General features: G+C 31.4%; 2 protein-coding genes across 5 annotated transcripts in view; one reads left to right on the top strand and one right to left on the bottom strand.

Moving 5' to 3' along the window:
• The first annotated feature begins 13,636 nt into the window (after positions 1-13,636).
• LOC132942525 (uncharacterized) lies at positions 13,637-17,929 on the top strand. 2 transcript variants are annotated; one of them, XM_061011026.1, is made up of 2 exons: positions 13,637-13,948; positions 16,119-17,929. In XM_061011026.1, exon 2 carries the CDS (start codon positions 16,196-16,198, stop codon positions 17,630-17,632), a length of 1,437 nt encoding a protein of 478 aa, XP_060867009.1. In that variant the 5' UTR covers positions 13,637-13,948; positions 16,119-16,195; the 3' UTR covers positions 17,633-17,929. The 2 variants fall into 2 exon arrangements, with proteins under 2 accessions (XP_060867009.1, XP_060867010.1); XM_061011027.1 differs by lacking the exon at positions 13,637-13,948 and adding an exon at positions 15,609-15,786.
• Positions 17,925-27,282, bottom strand: part of LOC132942523 (uncharacterized) — a 50,102-nt gene continuing 40,744 nt past the window's right edge. For all 3 annotated transcript variants that reach the window (XM_061011024.1, XM_061011025.1, XM_061011023.1), the window contains 3 exons: positions 23,312-23,438; positions 22,591-22,606; positions 17,925-20,826 (listed from right to left, as the gene is read on the bottom strand). In XM_061011024.1, coding sequence (XP_060867007.1) covers positions 18,309-20,826; positions 22,591-22,606; positions 23,312-23,423 — 2,646 coding nt within the window. In that variant the 5' untranslated portion in view covers positions 23,424-23,438 and the 3' untranslated portion in view covers positions 17,925-18,308. The remainder of the gene's footprint in view (positions 20,827-22,590; positions 22,607-23,311; positions 23,439-27,282) is intronic.

The following is a 27,282-nucleotide window of genomic DNA, read 5'->3' as shown; positions in this document are numbered from 1 at the left end:
TAAGGAAAACCGGGAATTTTTACGCTAAATTGGTTTTTGGTGTAACTCTAAAACAAATGACATTAGATACTTGACATTTTTACAGGTTGTTTATATTACCATTTTTATACACAATAACACTATCAAAATATTTTGATTTGTTTCGAACTGTTTACGGACATTTTCAGTTTCCATTTTTTTTAGTTTTTTGTATGAATGTCAATAAAATTTTATTTGTTGGGTAAAAAAGTTTTAAAATTTAATGCAAGGCTCTTAATATATTGTTATAATGACATTTGAAACAATAATAAAAATCCATAGTCTCAATTTTTTTTTATAAACATTTAAAGTTTGAATTTTGACAAAAGGCGTAAAAATCACAAAAATGTGCAAATTATTTTGAGTTTGAAATTCCTAAAAATTTGTTCTTATTAAATCTAAGATTTTAGATTGCAATACAAGATTCCTCATAAGTTTGTCTAATTTTATCAACAAAAAAAATGTCTATAAGAAAGTCAAATTAAGTTTTTATGAGCGTTTGAAATGTTTACAACATTGGATATTCACTCGATTTCTCATGTAGCGATTTTCTTATTTTGTTGTAATTCAAAAACGAATAACCGTAGACACTTGAGATTTATATCATATGTTTATTTTATCAATTTCTATATTTGATAACATTTTCAAAATATTATGACTTGTTTACGGACAATTTTAAATTTCAAGTTTTTGGTTTTTTTTTCTATAAATATAAATACAATTTTATTAGTTGGGCCAAAAAGCGTCAAAATTTAATACAAGGCTCCTGATATATTCCTTAAAATATAGCAGTTGAAAAATATTTAAAATACATAAGTATAATTTTTTTTTATAAGCATTTAAAGTTTGATTTTTGACAACATTTATCAAATTTAAAACGCATACCTACCAAATTGACACCATTTATTCTTGGCGTTCGCTAAAATATAATATTTGAATGAACCATTGCCAACTTAAATTGATCTAAACTAGTCTGGGCGAAACGAGAATAATATAAAAACAAAATTTGAGCGAAATGGGTCCCGTCCATATACCTATTACCTGATAGTCAGATAGTTGATACATATAATGAACACCATATTATACTATTTGAGACGTGAATATTATTCTTAATTCCAAAAAGTACTATTATCTTAGTTGTTTATAGCTTATAATTATATATTATTATTAGTTACATTTTAATAAATACTTATCCATTACAACTGAGAAATTTACTAATAATATATTTTAGTTTTCACATTTTATTGTTTATTCCTCGAGGATCGAGTTCGGACCGGCTGTGCCGAATCCGTCGCGTTAGACCGCTCGGCCACCTCGTCCCCCCAAAATTGTAGGTATATAATATGTAAGAATTGGCAAAAAAATATTTTCATGTTGTTATGGTTTGTTGATAATTTCAAAATAATACCTATATCTACTTGAAAAAGGAAACATTGTGAATAATTAAAATAATCATCAAACAAAACAAATTAGGTATAACCATTATAACAGCCGCCAATTGTAATACATCGTTACCATATTATATCGAGTTTATAAAAATATTTTTTTATCAGAATAAAGTATGTAAAAACACCAATTAATAGAAATTTATTGTGATTGCAACTGTAAGGAAAATCATGGACTTGCCACGGCTGAAAAATGAAAATGATTTTTTTTTTTTAGAAAATCACTGTTACGTTGACATTTTGTGGTAGGTAATGTTTGGTCGCAATCACTTTCAAATTGATTAATATTCCGATGATAATAACAACTAGGTATTTATTTACACGAAGTCATAGAATAAGGTTAAAATCGCGTTGACCTACTTATGTTGCTACATTTACGAGTAAAAAGAAAATTTTGAACATGGGCGACAGAATTGCGGTTTCTAGACATTTTTATTTGCAGAGAAAATTATCAAAAAAAGAAAAAAATCAAGATGATTGACGATTGTTAATGAGGTGAACTGAAAAATGAAATAATACTTTAGTTACTTCTTAGGGAAAAAGAATATTTGTTCTGTGAATATTTAAAATTTGTTGTCATAATATGTGATAATTACTGATAACTGTATTATTATAATTGAGCTTAATTTCAAATACAATTATTAAATGTAAACAAAAAAACTGTGAGTATAATATAATATATATATATATATTCAAACAGTTACGGTCTTACGGGGTACCTATTAGTTATTACAATAAATATAAGTATGCATAGGTAATTAAAAAATGTTATCACAGTAAATTCACAGAACAATAGTGTTATATTTCATAATGTAGGTACACGAGACGTGACACTATAAATAATGTAGGACTGGAAAAATAAACAATTAGTATTAGTTTATATTGTATGTATAGATCCACTATATATATAGGCACAACATTATTTATACGAACTAATATAGTATTAATGATTCAAGTATTTAATTCATAAAAATAAAATATGTGCATTTGGTACCTAAATAAAAAATATTCGTTGTGTTACATTCATAGGTTTTTGGATATTCAGTGAATTAAAATCAAAATATTTAAGAATTATTCGGTGGTGTTCCTGTAGCACTCTTATATTCAAAATGTAAATTAGTAATTTAATTTTAATATATAATATTTAATTTTAAAATATAACGCGTACGGTACCTATATATACTTCTGCAGTTATCCGATTTTAAGTACAAACATATTAATTTTTATTTGTACTTAGGTGCTATGTGTTATGTCTTGGTCTATAGGCCTTGGTTCAAATGAACGGTATCCACCGTTGTCCGTTGTACAAAAATAGGGACCTAGGTAGGTTGATATTATTATTATTGATATCATTCGATATCGATGTATGGAGTTCTGCATATACACCATAGACCTAACCTTAGTATACTAAGCGAGTTTGAGTTACTAACCTAACCTTAGCATAATATGTCTATGCCCTATGGTAATGGTATATACCTACACCGACAATGAACAGACGTTGATACATACATTATTATTGATACGTTCGTATTCCTTCAGTATCAAGACGCGTGAGACCGTGAGAGACTGCACTATCATAAAAGTCGTGTGAAAAAAAAAAATTTGGACCATCTAAACGAAGACAATTATTATTCTCGAGGAACAAGTGGAGAAATTCAGAAACGGTCGTAAGTCTCATTGTACTGATAATAACTTGTACACATTTGTTCTCGGCCGAGGATGACTTGGTTACAGACGATCATCATCATATTATGATAATAATCATCGTGAAGTAAAAAAGGGAAAACGTTGAACATCTATATTATGTGCATTATATATTATGTACTCTTTTACGACGGACCTATTATCATTATTGTACAGTCGGCTTTCATAGTAGGTACCAATTTAAAAGTTTATCGCGTTCCATACAAGGTTTGGTCACGAATTTATACAACCTATATAGTATATATATACCAAATGTCCAAAATATATATGCCTACAGTGTTTGAATTAAGATTTTAGTACAAAAATGTTATCTGAAGTAGGGAAGTGCAAACTAATGTCGTTGTACATCATAGAATCTATTATTCTATAATAATATGGGGGGGGGGGGGGGTGCTATAATTTTTAACAACATTTGAGTGGGATTTTCGGCTATGATATACATGGGTTCCGATGAACGACTGTGGTGCATCCAGATTAGTGAATGAGAAGATAATATAAAATGCATCGTCGCGATAATAATCGATCGCCGATCGTTAAACTCATCGTAGTACATAATATTATATTAAAATGTCACGTAAAATCTCGTAGGTATATCTATAGCGAAATGAGATTATCCGATTAAATAGTGAAACAAAATAAAATATCGGAACAGTTTTCAAAAATGATCAAGTTACGAGGAATAAAAATAATAAAATATGTAATACTACGTTATAGTATAAATTATAGATACCTACTACTATGGCTGTGTTTTCACGTCACAGATCGTTGTAATACTACAATAACCAATAGGCGAAAAATCAACAGTTCCAGTATAAATATTGAGACGTTTGTGTATTGCGTATTTGCGTATATAACGTGTTTTTTTCAATGACAGACCGATGATGGAAACTTGAAACAATTATAAATTTAGTAAAAATAAATGTCGAAAGAATTGTTTTAAATGTATCTAATTTAACTTGACATTGAAGCAGGGTGACAAGTGAGCCGTGAACTTTACGGCCAGCTGTCTGAAAACTATATAAAAACATCAGTGGATCCTGTTTTTTTTTTTGCTTCAAAACATAACATTGAAATATTATAATATTATTAAAACTATACGAAACGATAAATCCCGGACAAAAATAAACGAACTGAACTGTCTAAATACATAGGTAGATCTGTGAATCTGTCCTTAAAATTAAAAACGAGTGCTATTATTATACTGTAGGTATAATATTGTAGCTAATGAAAAATGCGATCGCGATTCACGATCGTACAATACGAAATGCATTTCATACTCAATACCCATTACCCAATAATAATAATAATAATAATAATAACGATTATTATAAGCGTAAAAAAAAAAAAAAACCATGGTAAATTATTTTAACGGTAACCTGCAGACATCACATGACGGGTATACATATATATATATATACTGCACGATAATTGACAAGCACTTAACTGCGTTTAATATGCACAAATGACGAGGCGCCTATAAGTTATTTTTTTGTGCATATCATTATTATCTTCGACCACACCGTTATAAAATAATATACGCGCGTGTGCGCATGTCTGACGTCTGTGTATTATACACACGCGCGATAATAACGCGGTAATTGACACGTGCGAAATACTGTATAGGTAGGTACCTAGCCTAAACGTAAAAATACATATACATAATAATAATAATAATAATAATATAATAACAACACGGTACCTACGACTTTCGCCATCCATCAAGTTTTTTTGTTTTGATTTTTTGTTTTTTTTTTTTTTCTATCTTTTTGTTCGATGTTACACCGCATACATTATTATAATTATTATCATTATTGAAAATAAAATAAGAAAAACATTAGTAAAAAAAGAATCACTCTCTCTTTCTAATTGTAGGACGTAATGATCAAGTTAGCGCGACCACGCGGCGGCGTTGGTGGCGCGTTCGTAGAGAAACGGTTGTCGACGAAAAAAAGGGTTATCGAATCGATCATCAACTGTACAACACCACAACGCTCTATGCGAATCAGAGAAATTGTTGTTTTTATTTTATTATCGTCATTGTTGTTGTTCGTCGTCAAAGTGCACAAAGGGCTCCTGCCGCCGTATATATATGTTTCCCATTACTTATTGTCATCGTAATTGGATGATTTCTATATTATTGTCGTTTTGTTAGCGTACGTCGTTATTATTATTATTATATTATGAATTATGATTGTTATTATTATTATATTATTATCCCGCACACATTTCAGTGTTAGATTATTTTATAGTTGTCTAGGGCGTATTACAGCTATATATTTATTATTTATAATTCATTAATATTTTCATTTACTTCAAAATTATATATAATACACGTGACGACCTGCTTACCCAACCATTAAATAATTTCTTAAATTTAATATTAATCTTTGGATCAATATCCCGCGGATTTCGGATCTTATCTGTATCCGTTGATTTACTTGTTGTACAACGATTTAATTTTCATAGAATATGTTAGCTTGGAAAAATGTTATTTTTTAAACGCCGAATGCTAAAAACGAAAACAATACTGCATGTTAAAGATATTTCGGAACAACTATGTCAGGTAATAAAAATTAACAACAATTTCTATTCGAAAAGTTATAGCATATAAATTTAAGCATATCAATCATGTGTTTTTCAATTTTTACTTAAACTGTAATTAAAAAGAATTTCTACAGGGGTACCCATAGTAAATTAGTCCCTTCATAATAACCAACATCCTATAGAGAACAACAAAATGAGTATTTTTTATTTGTACGATCCGTTTATTATTTTGTATAAATTTTATTAACTAATATGATTATTTAATTTATTAATCGAATTAACTTATACTGGTTCTTATTTCATTTTATAATGGCGTTTCAACAATAAAGTGACTATGTAATTTCTTGACTGTTTAAAGACAATGCATTCGTAGAGCTAAAAGAAATCAATGTTTTTTTCTAAAATCGAAAATAAAAGACTAGGTATGGTGAAAATCGATTAATCATGCATTTCTTAATGCTGCCGTTATTAAAAACGAGAGTGTATGTAGGTACTTGAAATAATGGACCGGAGAGTCCGTTGAGTTTAACAGATACCTATAATACTTAATAGTGCCGTGAAAAACAGTATTATATTTCAAACAGCTATAACGGTATTGATATAAAAATATAATTAAGCAGTTGTGTATGCTTATCATTCACAAGTTTCCATAAAAAATATATTTGTATTGTAATCGCCGTATGTCTATACATAAAATACAAACCTAATGAAAATGTTCTTGCCAGGCTTTTATGAATATACAATACATTATAATTATACGTATCAATATGAATGAACTAGTTTAGAACTAAAAAAGAAATAATAACACAAATCTCAAGATTTGATACATTATGCTGTTTGTTATAAATTATAATCCTTTCAGACATTATTGTCACCACTTAAATTATAAGTTTTTCCGTGACATTTTACTAAAATGTCACGTTCTGATTATTATAAGTGTACAATTCTATAACCGCAGATAATAATTATGCACGGATAATTTTGTTGAGTGGAATATTCACATTGCTCGGTTTTATTTTTTAGTACTCAAATGAAAGACGCCTTAATTGAGCTATGTAGTTTCACTGTGTCCACAGGTGAAATAATGATATAAGCGCTGTGTTTTTCACGACGGATGAAAATAATCATAGGCCAAGTTATTTGAAGTTTGAATGAATCATAATAAAATAATATGAAATTAAGATTAAACCATATGTATCATTATCTAATGTATTTAATTCAATACAAATTAAAAACAATTCATTATTTAAGCATTATACTATTATAGCACCACTCTACGTCAATTTTTATTTTCATCAACTAATTATATAATATGATTATAAGTTATAACTATATATATAATGTCGGTACATAATAAATTGAATTCTTATGCATTATGTATTATAAACTATCATTGACATATTATTTAGGTATAGGTATTCGTATAAGTAAAAATGCTTGTAATCAAATCATAATAAGTCCCGCGATAGTGTCGCAATAATTAATTTTAAATAAACACTCAATGCAATTTTAAATTAAAACACTTTGTTTACATTTGAATGAACTGTGAACATTCAATTAACTTTTAATACAAAATTAAAATAAATGTATACAAATGTATATTACTGTGGAATACTGATAAATTCAAATTCAAGAGAATTTTTTTTTTAATTTATACCTATAGGTTTTTGATTTACTAAGGTTAGATTAGATTAGGCAAGGGAACGGCATTTATTTCGAATTATTTTGGTTTTCAACTTATCGAGGCTCCACGCTGTACTAATATTTTTTTATAATACTCATTATTACTCATACGAAAATAATTTAGATATTTGTTGACTGTTGTGAGTATTAATTATTATTACTCTAATATGAGTTTATCACCTTATTTATACACATTTTATTTTTATAACAAAACATTTTTTTATTGAAATCATAAATATTTTGTTAGGATATTAAAAGTAATACGTAAATATATACTTACTAAATTAAATATTAGAAAGAATAAGTTATATAATATATTTTTGATATCATCAATATAATATATATAGGCATAAAATATAATGTATTAAAGTAGTTTTTGTTGTTTTGGATATTTTATATCAAATTAAAAACGAAACAATCGATTAGAAACTTCTTTTGATACATTGTAATCACATCTTATCTTTGATAATCATAATATTGATAGAAATACTTTTTATATTGTTATTACTTATTAGTTATTGTAGTCACAAGTCGTAGCGAATAATTATTGACACGGAATTGTTTGGACAATAACTATCAAAACGTCAATCCAATTCCGTCGAAAATGTGTTCATATTATTATAATGTAATTTAACGAACGCGTGTACTTAATAATAAACGAGTATACGACTCGTTAAAATGAAAAAAAAACAATACAATATATACGACATATTAAGTGTATATAGTTATATACTTACCTATGTACAATGTACATACACATACAATCAACATAGGTATAATACAGATAGGTATTATTAAATTAGAATGGGCAACAGGATTTAAACATAGAGGAAAAAGGAGAGTTTGGGGCTAAAATTTACACAATTATTCTTTTGACGGATTATAATTAAATAAAAAATGTTCAAAACTGGGATATTTAAAGGTACGCGTTTTCCTTGTAGCGTCAAAGCTGACGTGATACAAATTTACAAAATTTGTGCGACCCGCACCGATATTCAATTTATTGTACAATCTAAACTGTAAAAAAAAAATTTTAGGTTCTATTATATATGCAAATAAAAGAAGATTCGGCCATTGTCAAAAATATCAAATCAATATGATTATAATTTTTCTTATATCACGCTAATAAATTTAATGACTTTTATATATTGTATAATATTTTAATTGATTATTAATTACTTTAATTATTTCAATTTATATCTTTTATGAAAAAATCTATGTGGTCTGCAAGTAATATTCAAAGTCAATATATTTGGCTTTTTTCATTATTCTAAAAGGTTAATTATTGGTCCGCTGGTCAGTGGTTTAGACTCAAATACTAGTGTGAACGTGGTCACTGTTTAATGTTTCGAAGCTGAGTGACAGCGGTCGTACTGTCCGCTGTGTCTAGACGCTGCAGGGAAAACTTACCCACAGATATTGAGAACTATCAGTGCAAACTGCACAGTCTACAAAATACAAATATTATACACGAAAGTCCATAGCGACGAGAGAGACGCATTCAATTTTTACTGTTAATCACAATCCGATGGTTATAAACATTCTATAGTCTAAATAATAATATAATATACAACGAACCACGTGCAACTTAAACGCTACCACGATATGCGATTATATGTCACGACTCGTATACAGTTTTATACTTCCAATATCAAACATTTTTGCCAAAAAAAAAAAAAAACCAGAAAGTCGTTATTTATATTAGGTGTAGAGTATATTATCTCATCGTTGAATAGGTCACTGAAATGGATGAGTTATATTTTAATTCAATGATAAATCATTGCATACGAAAAACGATTCTGAGATGAAATATTGTCGGCCTATTGTTAGTACTAAGTAGTAGAGGTACCTGTATAGCCCTATAGGTAATAGGTATAGTTTATATTTTAATAATTTATTAATATATTTTCTTTATATGTAAAGTTTAAATTTTGTTTAACTCATTAACTTATCTGTCCAGCCTATATTTCTAAGAATATTTATTATATATGACGTACCTACTTTTGCTATTAATTATACATGTTGAACTAATTTTTGTCAAAAATAAATTATCATTTTATGATAACTAGCTGTATTATCCATTTACCCGGCCTTGGCTGGCGTTAAATGAAACTGAGATGGGCAATCTACCTTAGGCAGATACTAATATAATAGTAACTTTTTTGCCTATGGGAACCAATTGCAATTAAAAATAAACGAATTATATGCGGTTATAATTGAAATATTATTAATAGCGGGTGAGCCACTCTAAAATAACTGGTTGAGTACATTGTCTAAACCTTTCTTGAATCATAAATTTAGTTTTGATTCCCCTCCCTCTCCCCAAGTAATAACTAGTATAGACTATAGATCCAATTTTTTACCAGAAACCACATTAAAAGTTGAAGATTTTAATTTTAAAAAAGGCGATGACAGACGAAAAAAACACGTCATTTTATAAACAATAGATTCTGAGTGGAGAGTATTTACGTATTAAAAGCCAATTTTTTTTCTAAATATAGATAATATAGATCGAGGATCCACATAACAATTTGTTGTGAAAGCCTTTAACAGATTTGTTGCCTAAGGAATATGCCTTTAATTTGCCTGGCTGATAATCAGATTCCACTGTAAGTCTATTTGCATAATTACTTTTTTGTTTTTTTTTTGAAATTTTTAGCCGTCGGTTAACTTGGAGTTGAGGCAAATAACATTTTTTCGAACCTTGACTGCATATGTTTTTATATGACACAATACATAATATATGACCGTTATCATCTATATTCAAACATTTTCTCCCCAAGATGCTCAGCAAAATAAAAGCATTTTCAAAATGCTTATAATAAAATGTCAAGTGAGTAGGTACCGTTTTATACATGTAAAATACAATTTATCAATTACATTATAAAAAGTAAGAAACTTCATTTTTTTTCCATCCGTAGCCTTAATAGTGAAAAATTTTAATTATGTAGTAATCCTATGACTGACTAGAGTTTCTCACTATGAAACCTTCTATATAGTTCTATATTGACTCATGGCAGTCATAAAAATAAAATAGAATGTATAAAGTATTAATTAATTATGATATATTTTCTACAATACTACGATCTATTAATTTACCCAGCATTTTGGTAACTTGGTAAAATTTAACTGTATTTGTTTTTGAGTAACTATTAAATATTTTTAATGTAATTAGACCCTATAGTTAACACATTTGACGGAACTTAACTGTATTATGTACAAAACATAATATGCTGTGGCCTGTGGCCATATAATATATATATATATATATATATATATTATATACCATGTACGATATACGGCGAAAACAAGTACCTCCTATACCATATTTTGTTAATCATAACATTTGTATACAGATATAAATAAGATATAATATCGCTGTTATATAAATCATAACTTTCAACGGTAAAAAAACGACGTTTAAAAATATGCACTTTCATCGTTTAAATTCCATGCTGATATCACGTAGATATGAGCATATCTAATTATAATGTTAAATGTACCTTATTATATTATTATAATAATATGATAGAATAAGATAGATTAAAAAGCGCAGTCGGCCAGTTCAAATTCCTAGACAAGTATTATACGACATGCAGATCCGTGAGGGTTGAGCTGTAATATCATATCTGTTATTATTGTTTTGATTATGATCATTTACTATCTACCTACAATAAAACGATAGTTATTATTGCATACCTCTGAGCTTCCGAGCGCCGGACAACCGGTCCGTTTTTTTTCTATATAGGTAGTCGTTTATAGCGTCGGTTGGCGATATTGTTGGAGTTATTTGACAATTATATTATTATTATTTGAACATGATGCGATGTGCCTAAATTTCTAAATACGTTACGATACTAACACGCGACCGGCGAAATCCGACGAAATCACGCAAACTGGCCAACTCTCCAGCGTGTTTATAAGGTTAGATAATATACTATTTAATAATAGCGTGTACCGTAAAATAAGCGTGTGAATAGAAACAGTTTTGAGAAGTTGGTTTAATAATAAGTAAATAAATACATATAGGTAACTAATAAATTTAGCTAAATTTTCAACATTTTTTCCATTCAACTCTCTGTTTCGACTTAACCACTTTTAACGGTACCAATTGTAATAATACATTATGTATAAGTATAAAAGAACGCGACGAACGGTTTTGATATTTTTTGTCGATTGGCCAGGAGCACGAGTGCATAATATGTTGAAAACTAATTGTCGACAGTGGCGTGTACCTTCATAGATGATTTTCGCGCGTGGTGCACGATTGGAGCTGCAGGAGCGCAGGGCATGCACATGCACACTATAGTGACCTTTATTTTATAATTTATTTTGAAACGAAAAATTGCATAATATAAATTATCCAAATCATAATCCATAACCATAGTTTATAAAAAATAATAATGGCTCATCAAAATAATATAGTTCCTTAACACCTTTGAGATAATACGATTCGGTTAAATTGTTTTAAATTTTAACAAAATTTATTTTTTAGACTCCTTCCCCTCCAAAAAAAATGTAAGGGGTTGGTATTTCGGAGGAACAAAGACATTCATAGATGCTTTTTTTTTTGGGGGGGGGGGGGAAGCTTAGATTTGCTTTGCATCCCCAGTCTTGAAACCTTCATAATTTATGCTTGTATGGTTAATTCGTTCTAATTTTATACTAATGAATTATTAATTTAATATTTACTACAGTAGGTAGGTATTATTAAATTTGTGATCATTGAATTAGAAGGGATGAAATGGGAGCGAAATTTGCCCGTTGTGTAAACCATGGTCATAAGACTAAATGAAAAAAACGATGTTCAGCACTTCCAGTTTTTTCATTGAAATTGCGCTCTTTAATTCCGAATGTTACTGAATCGGTAATAGTTACGTTCTGAGTTTTTCTAACGTCTATATTAATTGTGTCCCGATTGTGACTATTATTATTAAATGATATCACCATAGGAAGTGAAGCTTCTCAATAGAAATTTAACGGAATATTTTATTCTGCTCACCCTAATATCTATTGATATTATATTGATTATTGATACACTAATTAACACAAAGTATTAAAATCGTAATGTCGATAAGACATAAAACATCAGAAAACACTAATTCTTAATATTATATTTATTTGGGCTCATATTAGGCGCAAATAGCGTTTGGGATTTGGGGGGGGGGGGCTAAAGCCTTACTTTGATAAATTAGCCCCTAAAGCCCCCCCCCCATTTACGCCTATGTTTGGGCTGATATTTTTACATGAAATATGAATATAAAATGAAATGATGAAAAACAATATTTTTAACCTACCTACCTTTAACTATGTTGTAGATATTTGATTGTCGCAATATTGAATATATGTGCGATCTATTAAATATAATATAGACAATTATGTTGTTACTTTTTACATCGGATGGGTATTGTCACTTAAAAATCTTCAGACGCAATAATTAGTGCATCGTTGGTAAATGTTATGGGTACGCAATTCGTTAACTGCATCAGAGAGAAATGCTGCGCTATGGTGGTGCGTCTTCCGAAAAGGTGTAGGACTTAACGTGGTAACGGGGGAATAGAATATACGTCGAGACCCGAGAGAATAGATGATTGGGAGGGGGGGGGGGGGCAGTAAAAAGTGCGAGTGTCTGCAGACGCGGAAGACTGAACGCGACGGGACGCGCAGGGCGACGAGCGTAAAAAAAGACGCGGTCGCGACAATGCACAATATATTATGGATGTGTATTATAAAGACGTCGTGCGGAGACTGTAGAAAGCGGCTCGGCCGGAGACCACCGCCGCCGTGACAGAGACGGAAAGTTAGAGAGAGAGAGAGAGAGAGAGAGAGTGAGAGACGGAGTGAGAGAGAGAGTGAGTGAGTGAGTGTACACACACACACAATCGTCATCATCACCGCACAAATGATCCAAACGAGTGAAAACTGTAAAAAGAAGAAAATCGGTTTTTGCATTTAAAAAAAATAAATGATACTTAATAATAATAATAACAACACAAACGGTCGTGTGTATGTACTACGGAGAGAACGCGAGCCGAAATAAACAACGGAAGAAAGAGAAAAAATCCTAAGAGGTGGCTTCGGGAAACTTTCCTGTGGTTCTGGTCCGGTGGCCCTCTCGTCCGCGAGTGTGAGGGGGGGGGGGGCACAGTCCATGCAATGGTTTTCCACCGCTGGCGGCCGAGGGGGCCCGCCGTCACCGGTCGGCGCCGCCCGGGCGGTTCTCTCCCGCGAGTCGCGATCCCGACGCCCGTTCAGTGACTAATAAAACATCGGACGTGCGTTATTAAACGGCTACTAAGCGATCCGCCGCCGTGGCACTACGCCGACAAACACACACAAACAAACAAACACACACAAACGTGCGCGCGCCGACTCCGCAGGTCGTTTTATGTTAGTGTATGATAATACTATATTATTATCGTCCGCTCTTGTGTCCGCACCAGTGTCATTGCAAGCCATCTCACCGTCGGGGCCCGACGTGCCGAAACGGACTTCCGCCGCTTCCGGTCCCATCGATTTGACTGCCGTTCTTGTTCCCGACCACTGCCGAGAAGGTAAACACTCACCTGCATTATATTAAAAGTCACTTAGTCTTTTTTTTTTACCGAGTTTGCTTTACGTCAACTATTGCCGGAAAAACGTTCGTTTCTTACGCGACCATACTCGACCATGTGTATCGTGGTAGGTAACGTGACATTGTGGTTTTTCCACGAATAAACTCGTGAAATGGCAGTACGAATATAATTAGTAATTACATAAGTACATATTATATTTTATCAAAAAGACTTAAACTTATAAATAACGTTTTGTCAGTTTTTTTTGTCATACATATTTAGGTATAATATGTGAATTTATTTTGTTGTTTTAAATATGATAAGTGAGTTTTCTTTTATTACAAGTTATGTGGGGTGGAAGACTTAGACTATTCTCACTTTTAGCCTTGGTGGCAAACAAAAAAATGTCATACAAAGATATTGTTACTATATATACAACATCCCACGGCAATAATTGTCAAATTATTTAGCTAATTTTATCAAAAAACCGTTGGAGGGTTGAGACTTGTTAAAAATGAGATTCTTTAATCAAATAGGTATTGATAATACGTAATTTTTTGGAATGGTAAAATAAAATATATTCAGTAAGAGTAGATAATATTGTATCTACAGTTAAATATAAACTCTAATTTTTTTGAAAATTATTTGTAACACAATTAAGTTTCTGTTTGATATTGGACTCATTTTGTATATAATTAAAAATATAATATATTCAATAACAAATATCGATTTTTTTAGATCACCAACTATATCTATATACTATATATCTATGTACGATTGTTTAATTTGAGAATTTCTAATAAATTATTATGAAGTTCAAGTTCATTGGTGAATACCGTTTACAAGGTAAATTCTTTCGTTACGCATTATTTTGGTTATGTAATCAGCTCATGATACTTTTTTAATGCGGTTTTTTCATTAAACTAAAAAAAACAATGATGAACAGATTTTTTATGAACTAAAAAAATTAAAAATAAATGTACACAAGTAGAAAAATAAAAGAAAATAAAATAAAATAATTATTTAATTATTTGTTTATTGAATTATTTTGGTTTCTTAGAATGACAAAAAGAAAGTTAAATATAAAACAGTTTTTAATTTCAAATAATTGACTTATGTACCATTGTACCAAGGTATGTATAAATAATTCACAGTGTTGAATATTATATATACTGTTGCATATTTTGAATAATTGAATACGTAGATTATTAAATAAACATTTAACAGTTTGAATAGGATTTTTGTTTGTACAATAAAATTATCATCAAATTCTTGTAGGATAGAACATTCATTTGTGATTTCCCAAAGCCTATTGTCATGAAGATTCTATGTGGATACGTGACAGCCAACACTCCCGTTTGATTTTCTACTGTATTGTCCGATGTTAAATCTACTATCGGAAACGTATGTGCACAAAACAAATTAAATCAAACACAAAAACGAACCCCTCTAATTGGCGTAACCTGGAAATTTCCAGAGTCAACGAGATCGAGAATTCTTTTTCTTTTTTTTTGCTGGGAATAAATATGTTACAGTTACAGAAATAGAAAGTACTTTCACCGTTTCCGCGCTTCAATAACCGCGTGAACCCACCAACGAATTTTCATTGCACCGTATCCTTTCTCGAGCCATCCGAATGTTTTCTTGCACAGTGACACGTGGGTCGCGAACAGTACCGGAGTGTTTACCAGTAACACGTTTTCATATTTTATATTATATACATCAAAAGTCATAACAAAGTATAAATAACAATTTTTTTTTTTTTAATAATTCTATGACCTTACAATAGCTAGTGCATTACAAAATTGTACACAATACAACCACGGACGTACATAAAGGTAATAAATTATGAAGTATAAACGAAATGTTGAAAAATTAGTCACAGCTCATTATAAAATAAACCGACTTTATGAAAGTGAAATGATTAAAAAGTAATTTAGTGATACCCAGTCATTAGCATCGTAATTGTGAATGATGATATGGAAAGTAGAAATGTTTTTTACACATAGGTACCTATACTAGTAAGTTACTAGTAGGTACACTTAAAATATTTTAACGGCCATCATTCGACATAAACAAAGTTACTTTCAATAAATATACTTATAATTGTCATTTCCATTATAATTTAAATTTATTTAATTTTAACGCATTTATTTATTTAATTTTGCAGAACATAGCTAAAGGATTGGTTTCAAAGGATGTCAACAATCTTTCATCACATACCGGTGTAATAAAAACAAGTTTACAATGTACATTTGGGTTGTTGCCGTATTGCCTGTGATCTTAGTGTCAGCCAACACAGAATCACGGTCTTATAACTCGGCGCCAAACACACAAACTAATTATATAATCACATCGAAGCCATTCACCGTTAGAGATGATGCGAACGCAGGGACAATAAAATGGAGGCGTGACACGATAACCGGGGCTTCACTTATCGGAGCATCAGATCCGGCTAAAATGAAATATTCAATAGAGTGTACGGATAACAACGAGTGCGCGGGGATTGAGCTAGGAGGATCTGACGCCACCTTCAAACCGTACACCCAGGATGAATTAAACCGAATACTTAAACGTTACGGTGAAGCAGACAGCGAGCCTGAATCGTCGGACAAGATATTATCGTACGAAGATAGTGGCAATCAAGATAAATCCAAGGCATCGTGGAATTTAGTAGAACCACAACAGAGTCCGAAAAACCCATACGACGATCGACGTGGATGGGTCACATTGGAACCAATGGCTTGGTCGTCGTCGCACATCCAGAAATGGGAACCAAACAATCGCCCAACGTGGCCGCCACCACCCCAAGACCACACACAAGCCAGCTATTCTCCATGGGCCAGTAACAGGCCTATACAACGACCCAGTAATAATTATCATCAGCCACAACAGCAGCAATCTGAATGGACCACTGAGCGCCCTTGGATTCGACCAACTTACGACTATTCTTCCAAGCCATCACAAGCGTCAAATTATCAAAAACCGTCGGCACCTCATAACTCGCAGAGCTTTTATGGATGGAACAATGCAGAGCAAGATATAATTACGGATGGCAAGCCTGGACAATTTCCTGCCGACGCTTATCACAAACCATGGAACGGTGACTATGGACAAACATCTTATGGTGGCCCGAGACCCACAGAAGCCGAAGGGGATGGACAATGGGTGCTTTTATCCAGCACTAAAGGTTATTCTATCCCACATCGACCTAATAGAAGCCTACAAGGGAGGTCGATATCCATTGACACGGTCAACAGACCGGTTGAAACTGTAAGTAGATCAGATGAAATGACTGGTCGATCAGCCGATACAGTAAGCCGACCGATATCGTCCAAGAGAACTGTACGATTAATGGTATTGCCACCGGATAAAGATTCAAAAAATGTCACTACATCGCACAATGGCATGATCGAGGTGGATGTTTCAAGGAAATCAGTGGATCAAGAGCAAAGGGAGTTTGCAGCTAGAGCACTTAAGGAAAACGAAAATGATGTGCAAGTGTTTTCCGACAGATCAGCCAAGTCCAACGAAGAGCGAAGAGCTATGTTGGCCGCAGTAGGCGCTGGAATGCTACCAGCTGCTACCATGGCAATGTTCCTGCCAATGATGGTTAACAGAAAACGCAGGGATCTCACGACTAGACCAGAAGTAGTACTGCATCATCACGTATATCCTAGATAATTATTGATTCTTAATTACCTGTAATTTCTTTTCTTTAATCGTATCCTTTTTGCGTTCCGCTCAATGTTTATTTGATGTCGTTGCCAATACCTTTAATACCTTTTGAGCACTGTTATGTAACTACACGATAACTAATTATTTATTTATTTAATGTAATAATTTTAATTCAGTTGTATTTTATTAATTTATTAAGTGCTTGTATACTGTATATTGTAATTTGATACGCAGTATCACATTTTATTTTATATTAAGTAAATATGTTGGGTAAAAGTGAAATAAAAATAAACACACATTGTATTTATTCGATAAATAAAACACTGTATATTGTTACGTATAAAAAAATATAAAATTTAAATAAATATTTACATAGACAGGTACATATTATGTGCTATACAATAGTAGCAATGTACCAATCACTTAAGCTTACAATATGTATTTAAACATTTAATACAAATACATATTATTTTATTTTCTCTCAAAAACATATTACAAATCAATTCAATTTACAATATGTTTGTAGATCCCAAAACTTGATCCTAAAAAAAACCCATAGATCATTGTATGGACATTTTTTAGCTTAAGTTTTTAGTCTTGAAAATATTATAAGAGAAATTCCCCAGTTCATTGTACATACCCATCATATCACCAAACTTATTTTAAGTCCACTTAAAAGTAACTAATTAGAATAAATCCTATGTCTAATTGATCTTCGTTGTCGTTTCTCATCGGAAACATTTGAATCTGATTTGACATTTGTTTCCTGTTTGTTCTCTGACTGTTGTCTGTCGTTGGACTTTTGTAGATTTCTAACCATGTGTGTCATTTTTCTCTGAATAGCATTTACATATTGTGTAAAACTAGCTGCTGTGTTTTTTAGGATTTCAATTCCCATTTTCAATTTGACTTCAGCTACTCTTCTTAAAAGATCTATTAATGAAAATTGGTTGTTATTCACAGTAGGTAATTCTGACGAGTCAGGTATTTTGGTCGAGACTGTTGACGTAGATGTGGTTGTAGAAGAAGTGATATCACCAATTGTTTGATTTTCCGTACTCTTATCGACAGTTTTTTCGGTAGGCTTTACTGTAGTTTCATCTGGTAATTGGGCATCAATTTCATTATGTTCGTCTACTTGACGCCTTATTCTTAAACTTCGAGGTCCGTGTTCCATCTTCATAGTTTGGTGTACGTTAACAGATATTTGTTCAGGGTTTACACTTTGTTCATAAAATTTTGGAATACCTTGTAATGCAGAAAACGTTGGATCCGATGATGCCGCGGTAGAACTTTCTTTTTCATCTGTTCGGTGATTATCAAAATTATAATTTACAGCTACAGCTTCTTCTTTAGGTACATCTTGAACATATCCTGGATACTTTGGTACTTCAAAAGAAGGTTGATCTTCTTTATACACTCCTTTCACCTGTGAAGTACTCTGATACTTAGGTTGATCGTAAGCGTTGGACGAATCAAACTTGAGTTCATCATAATGGTGATTTTGGTAAGTGTCATCTTGGCTGTCTTGTGTTTGTTCAAATGCTGGTCCTTCGGATGCATCTAAAGGAGTATATGGTACCTTATCTTGAGTAGCACTTACGTCAATTGTTGAATATTTTGATGTATCTGGAGCCGAATATGTATTAGTGTCGGGGGCTGAATATTTAGTACTTTCAACAACCGCGTATTTGGTTCCGTCGTGTGTAGAATATTTAGTTGTATCGGCTGCTGCAACATATTTAGTTACATCATGAGCCGAATATTTATTGGTGTCATGGGAATTGTATTTTGGTACATCATGAACGGCAGGGTATTCAGATGGTTGATAAGATGACTTGTACTTAGGAACTGCGTCAGGACGTTCTCTACCATACGGATTATGACCATAAGACATTCCAGACAGCACTTGACCGAACACTTGTTCTTCTGGCTGTGAGTTGTCAGTTTCAGGAGGAACATAACCAGGACCATGTCCATGACTATGACCATGTACGTGAGAATCAGTGCGTCTTAATGGTACCAAAGGTATAGCAGCTCCTCCTAATGGCGAATATAACAGTAACCCTGCTAAACCAGCAGTCAACATCAAGCCAACTAAACCGACTCCCACATTGGGCATAACTTCACGAGCCAAATAATTATAAATTCGAGTTGATAATGGTCGACCTGGAGTTATTTTAGTACTCTGTTCATCGATTTTACTTTGAGCGTCATCATTAGAAACTTTAACTGGCTTACGTTTATTCTTGTTCTTCTTCTTTTTTTTCTTTTTTAATGAAGTATTTTGTGTAGTAGAATTACTTGATTCTGTGAATTTATCTGCAATTTCAGTTACATTTAGATTTGAAACTGTTGTGGGAGAAGATGATGTAGTAATAGCAACCGTGGGCACAGTAGTAGAAGACACTGCCATTGTGTTATTTAAAGGCTTGGAAATAACAACGGCTGTAGAAGTTATTTTTGTTGTCAGAGGTTTTTCTGCTTTTTTTGTATTATTTGCAGAGGGTCTCTGTCTAGGTGGTACATGAGGAAATGTGACAACAGGAGTTCCAAATCTCGTATTATTGTCCAGGGGGGGTAATTCAGGAAGAGGAGTGGTCACTTCTTCAACTTTGTCTTTAACTGTAGTTGTAGTAGGTATTTTTCCAACAATGACTGGCGTTTTATTTTTAAATTTGGAATCTTGTAACTTGATCGGGGATTCGGTGACTGCAGTCGAATGAGCTGTAGTCATTTTTTCAGTTGTAGGTTTCCTTTTCCTTGTAGTGCTTGTTTCATACGACTGTAAAAGTGAAGAAGTAGTTGCATCAGCTGGTTTAGGTACTTTTTTAATTGTGGCCATATTTAATGGTGCTGGTGAAGATTCACCACCCAATAGAATCCAAGTTGACAAATCTCCTGTTGGTCTTGTGGATCCATCTGATGATATTTTGTAACTGTATGGGCCTACAGCATGTACATCTTCATCAGTTAGCACAGGAACCGCTTCTCCTTTTAAATTTGATTCATTTTTTTGAACTGTTCTAACTTCTGAAGATACGACCATATTGCTAGATGTTGATGTTTGAAGAAGTTGATCACTAACTGACTTCACAGAATCATCCATCAGCGGTGGCTTAGTAGTATGGGCCCGGGCATCCCCTGCACTGATAGCTGTCTCTGCAAACACAACGATCGGCGTTGCCACAGCATCTTTCCTATAAAAATAAATATAGTTATTCAGTTTATTTAAATATAATATGTTAAATTATTTAGGATTTTAATGAAAAAAGTCAGATTAAAATACTATGATTCTATTTTATTTAACTAGTTATACCGTACAACAATATATTATACGCATAAATTATTATAAATTATCCTAAAACGTATAATTTTATCATATTAATTTGTACAAAAATATCATAATAACGACGTCACAGCCTGGAAATTAAAACTAACTTTTAATAATAAATTAAAATAATGTAATTTATAAAAGAAACGTAAATACAGTTAATTAAGATATACACCCGTAATCGCTGAACTCACGAACGAGGAAAAGGAAATAAGTGTAATGAACAATATTAAAATAATTAAAAAGAAACTAATTAATCAAATACTTTACACAGTGATAATAATATTAGTAATAATATGGCTGATGGTAGTTATTTGTATTGTCAAAACGTTGGTCAAATTGGTTTATATTAAACGTATTCATGAGTTGACGACCAAACCATATCCTTGGCAATATCCAAGGAAACAAAAATGATATAACACCTAGACCACTGGTCAGAATAATAGACATAGGTGGAAAAATAATCGACCAAAAAGTTATCATTAATGGCCCAATAAAATTAAGTGATGTGAACAAGTATATTAAATCGTCTAAAAATTGTATAAAACCAGAACTAGTTGGAGAAGTTGAAGTCGTTATTAATTCAGAACACACTTTTGAAGCACTGCCACCCGCCCGGCACTGCGCTACGTCCGCTGGTGTTAGTGTCCCCACACCACCCCCTCCACCACCATTTCCCTCAATTGCACCAGCTACTGCAGCAGCTGCTGCCCCTCCAGCAATTCCGGAAATTCCAGCTACCCCGGCTCCTGCCCCTATTGCAGCACCTATGATTCCAGCTGCACCACCAACCGCTGCCGCACTAGCCACACCAGAACCCCCTGCACCCACCGGATCTTGTTCCACTATAGGATCACTTAACGGAGGTTCTACAGCCGTATCTATATCTTCCAATATAACTATTGTTGGTGGTGGGTTTCCATCAGTTAATGGTGCTTGAGTGACTGATATAGGCGTTACGAAAGTTGGACCTTGGTATTCTATTGGCGTTATAAATGTAGGTGCTTGTAGTTCAATAGGGGTTATAAATGTTGGTGATTGGTCGTTAATAATAACTGGGATATTGTAATTGGGTTGATAATAGTTGGATGAGATGTAAGGTGGACGAGCAGTGGATGGTTTTCCATTACTATTGGGAAAAATCAGGGGCGTTTCTTGCCAATTTTTATACGGGTCTTGTGTAGAAGTTTGATATATAGATCCAGATATAGAGTCAGAAGAAGATAAATCATACCTTATAGGTTTTGGTTTTGGAATTTTCGAATAAATTTGTACAGGCAAATATTGAGTTTCGGGTTCATGCTTATATGACGAGTGCTCCTCAATATTATGCATGAGAATAATTGAATCTAATGAGTCAGCACGGACTGGGTTTCGGAGGTTATTAATAGAGTAATTGATAAAGTTTTCTACTAGCCGACTATCTGATGATTTAGTTAAATTTCGTTTTTTTCTTTTAGTTGAATTTAAAAGGAATTGGAAAAAAGGTCTTAATGACGGATCGGGTTCAGCGTAACGGGTGTCTTCTTTTTTGTTTATGGCATTCGATGCGTATTGGTTTTTAGACGTGCTCAAGTAGCTTTCCACAAATTCCAAAGACCTCGGAGTGGCCGTAGTAAAAGCTGTATACCTGTTAACAAGATCATCTGTAACATATAAAAATAAAACAGCATTACAAATTGAAATTAATGTTTGATCGTTTATATTGTAGAACAAAATGTTAGCGGAATATAACATGATTAAATCAAAATTTAAGTTATAAATGTTTTATAACTATACTGATTTATTAGTACTGAAAATAATATAAGATTTCATAAGTATTCAATTTGATATTAAGTACCTATGTATAAATATTTAGCCTAATATTATTTTACCAAGTGCGACGGCGTTATGAATAGGCAACACATATAACATAAACGCGTGCCATGCCATTACATTTTCAGGCACTAAACCTGAATCTTATGTTTTATCATCATAATTTCAATTAATTAATTTTGAGAATTTTTTTATGATAACATTAATTTTTTTTAACAAAAAATGTATTATTATTATAAATTATTACATTTTGATTTTTATAATGTATTGTAAAATAAGAAATGTTTAAAAATATCATAAAGCCATTTTAAACAGCGTATATATTGTATTTTATGCTATCAAAAAATATTACAAAATTTAATCGCTTCTTAAATATATTAACATGTTATGTTGATAAACGTTCAAAAATATAATTTTTTTATCGAAACCTTATTTTATTTTCATACATTTAGATTATATATCAGTTGTTTATCGAGATATTAAATTCCGCGTACATTTGTGGTCCACACGTAATGTATATATATTTTTAATTTCACCTTTTAATGTGCTGCTAACTGTGCTTGGCTCTTGCGGTCTTCCGAAAACATTAACTACGTCACACACGAATACGATCGATAACAAAACCAACCGACGGTTGATTCTTCTCATTTTAATACCACCGATCTGAAAAAAAAAATAATGTCAGTGAATTGTGGATACAATTGTACCATAAACATATTTTTTTACATTTCTATTCATCGATTTTATGTATGAATTTATATAGACGTTAGACACATATATTATGCTAAGGATAATATTTAATTTATGTTGTATATATATTATTAGGGACAGAGAGTGACTCAAGGTTCTTACCATCAATAAATTACCATTACCATATCTTAATATTTTTACATAATTTTTTTTTTATGAAAAAAAAAATTAAATGTGTGATAAAAATTATATTTTAAATAAGCTTCATATTCATGGATATTAATCTAATATAATAAAATATAAATTAATCACGATTTACGACCCTTATATTGATACCTATACTGTATATTGTACTGTCTATATTATTAGTTATTATTAGTTTTATCTACACTGCGTTCATTATACATTATACGCTGTAAACGATAACGCAAATTTTAAATAAAATAACAATTTGTGAATAAAATGACATAACTTGGTTTAATTATTTATTTAAGTGATAGCTGGTATAAATTAAAAATGTAATAGATAAAAAGTAAAAATGTTATACATACATATCACAACCATACAAGCTGGTGCATAAAAACAATATGAAGTAGGTAGGCACCTAATATAATTCGTTAATAGCTCAAAGTAAATTAAAATAACAAGAATTTCGTGTAATAAATGACACATTTAGAGATGAGAGAAGGAGTTGTCCAATTAGCTATTGACGTACAATAACGGCGAAGATGTTCCTTATCTTCACAATGAGTTCAGTTCGAGAAATAATGAAATGAACAGTCAACATGTTCTTGTGTAGGGAGAGAGAATGGGAATTTGAAAATGATGTTGATTTAGTTTTATTGTTCAGTAGGTTATTCATGATATTAAAAATAAAGTAAATGAATTTATGTTTTTAAGTCTACATTTTTTTAGTTACACTACAGGGATATTAGGTACCTACCTAATAACAAGTTATATTATATTTTAAGCAATATGTCGCAATTAAAAATATTGAAGTTAACAATGGTACTGTAATCTAACTCGATGCAGATATCTATTTTATAATTTTTATCATAAACTATACTAAATTATAACATCTTACCATATAATAATTAGATTAATTTTTAAAGTACCTAGTTTAGAATTCGAACTGTTATTTCTTATACAATTTAAAATTTAAAAAAAAAATATAGGATGATCACGTTTATTGTTAATATAATATATAACAACGTAGTTTAATCATAACATAGTAGGTATACTCTAATTCTATCTTACTCGACTTGCTAATGTGTTTACCGTAAAATTGGGTTATTAGGACAGATAAAATAATATTAAATTACTATTTTTCACGGATATTACTAACATGCGTTATCTGATAAATTGTTTTTTTTTCTGTTTGAATTGTGTTCTGATTGGTTTTACAAAATAGTTATTGATATACCCCTACTATAATGACAAATACCTAACATCGTTCAAAAATATATTTTACCATAATTTCATAGTAATTTTTAATTAGTTTTATTATCTTTCGTTTTGTTAATTCGTTAAATAATTTATTTGAATGTATTTTAGCACTAGAATTTTTTAGTAAGTATTAGTATTTAGTTTTTAATAAAGGTGTGATTAGTGTCAATTTTGTTTGAAACCGACATAAATACAATTGTTTTAAAAACCATTAAATCGACATTTTTATTAATTCTTAGTTAAAAAAGTTTTTGAACAAAAATAAAATAATGTAAAGCATTGTTTTACACAATATATCTAGAGTACAGACAATAAAGTAAATTGTATTATTTTTAGTTTTAACCATTCATCCGCATAGGTATCTATTACTTTTCTGACCCATGGCCAATGGGCATTACAATATTTATGCAAACGTAGGTATAAATTAAGTTTAAAAAACATATTGTAATAGGTTTAGGGTATGTCGAGTGAAGTAAAGGTACAGATGATTTGTATAAGTGAACTGTGAAATAAAGAATTATGTTTATCTTATAGTTGTTTACATTACTGAATTGATACCTAGTTTTCTAGAAAAATAAATTTTAAATGAATTGTTCCTACGTAAAATATATCAGATTTGTACTCGAGAACCTTGTAATTGATAATATGGCTATATGTAAATTACACAATCGTTTCGTTTCAGTCGCTTGATGATGGATATATAATAGGTTATAGCCTTATGGGTAAGTGTGTTTTATTCGTTTGAATAGAATGATTGGCGTGCCACGCGTATTAGGAACTCAGAGACGTTATGTTTGAAATAACGTTTTGCTGCATAAATAATACAAGACTACTTGAATCGAGAATATTGACAAATTGATCAATTTTTTTACCACCACAACAACCGCTATAATAGTGTCGCGTGTTTGTGTGTGTTTACATTTTACAGGTCCTGCTGACCATCTAATGCGTCGGTAATAACATAACTATCATTGAACATCAAACCCATTAGTATATAATAAACAAGTGGATTTTTTTTTTTTTGAGAGGGGGGTGCCCCGGTGAGGTGGAGCGTTTCAAAGGCATACTCCAAGAACAAGACCGCACATCGGTGTGACGTTTTCACGTGGTTAGCCGCCTAAAGAAATTAACAGTTACAACGGAGAGCTACCGTTCACTCAATGATGATCGTAATAATAATAATCATAATAATAATAATAACCTATCTAAATTGTTTCGTAATTGTTGTTGTCGCGCGGTCGTGACAGAAATAAGAAGGACCGTTAGACATTAAAACCACAATGTGTTCACATAAATATATACACATTACACGGCTGACTCTCCGGGGTAGATGGTTCAAACTTCAAACTATACGTTGATTTGATGAATATTATCGTTTATCTACGTACCTATATGAAAAATATGATGAAAACAGTTCGGAAGCCATATAATTTGTTTAAATCCGTTGTTTGTTTCAAAAAGCAGGGACTAAAGAGTAAACTATGATAATATATCTGCACGACTGATTGATACCATTGATTATAGATGCTGATATATACATTATACAATGGTTATTGGTACTTATAATTAGTATATATTATGTAGTTGTGGGTAAACAATCATACGTTGGACGTTATGGCTCTGATTAATCAAACTAATATATTTTAATAGTATATAAACGAATCAAGCATAACAAGAAATTATGTTTTGAGTTTTATAATTTAATAAGAGCTTAAAGTGTGAATGATCGGATTAGAAGACGTTTGAAAATAACAATCGAAACGATTTTCTTGAGAAAGGGAACCGGCAATACCAATTAACGTTGGTACGTACCTATCTATTTAAACTTACATATTTTCTAAATTGATCTGTCTCAATTTTTTTACTATCGATCGATAATTATGTATTATCCTTTTTTATTGGTTCATCTGAGATTTAGCTATTCTGAATTTCCTAGGAAAAAAGTTTTTTATTCTTATAATTAGATAATTTTGAACTAATAACCTGTTTTTATTGACCCTTCCGTGTGAGTTGAAGTGCCTACTTACTATTGTAACGCAATTAGGACATTTTCATCAAATTATTTTGAAACGAGGTACATCGTTACTATTATTAATTTTATTATTATTATCATTATAACTTATTCAGGACAGGTGTGTCTGATTTATGATTTTCATCATAACATATATTTTTTAGGATTAGTATAAATAAAAAGGTTCGTCTGAATTCGTCAGGATGATTACACCAATTTCTTCATTTTACGGATTAACAACTTGTTATACGGTCGATAGAACTATGGAAGGCACCTGTATTGAATCGTTACAAGGTTAAGCTTGTGGTAGGGCATAGTAATAATATTATTATATATTTATATGAATAGAATTCATTTGCT

Source organism: Metopolophium dirhodum, chromosome 4 (assembly GCF_019925205.1).
Source record: "Metopolophium dirhodum isolate CAU chromosome 4, ASM1992520v1, whole genome shotgun sequence".
NCBI classification, from domain to species: Eukaryota; Metazoa; Arthropoda; class Insecta; order Hemiptera; family Aphididae; genus Metopolophium; species Metopolophium dirhodum.
This window is presented reverse-complemented; position numbering and strand designations above follow the sequence as displayed.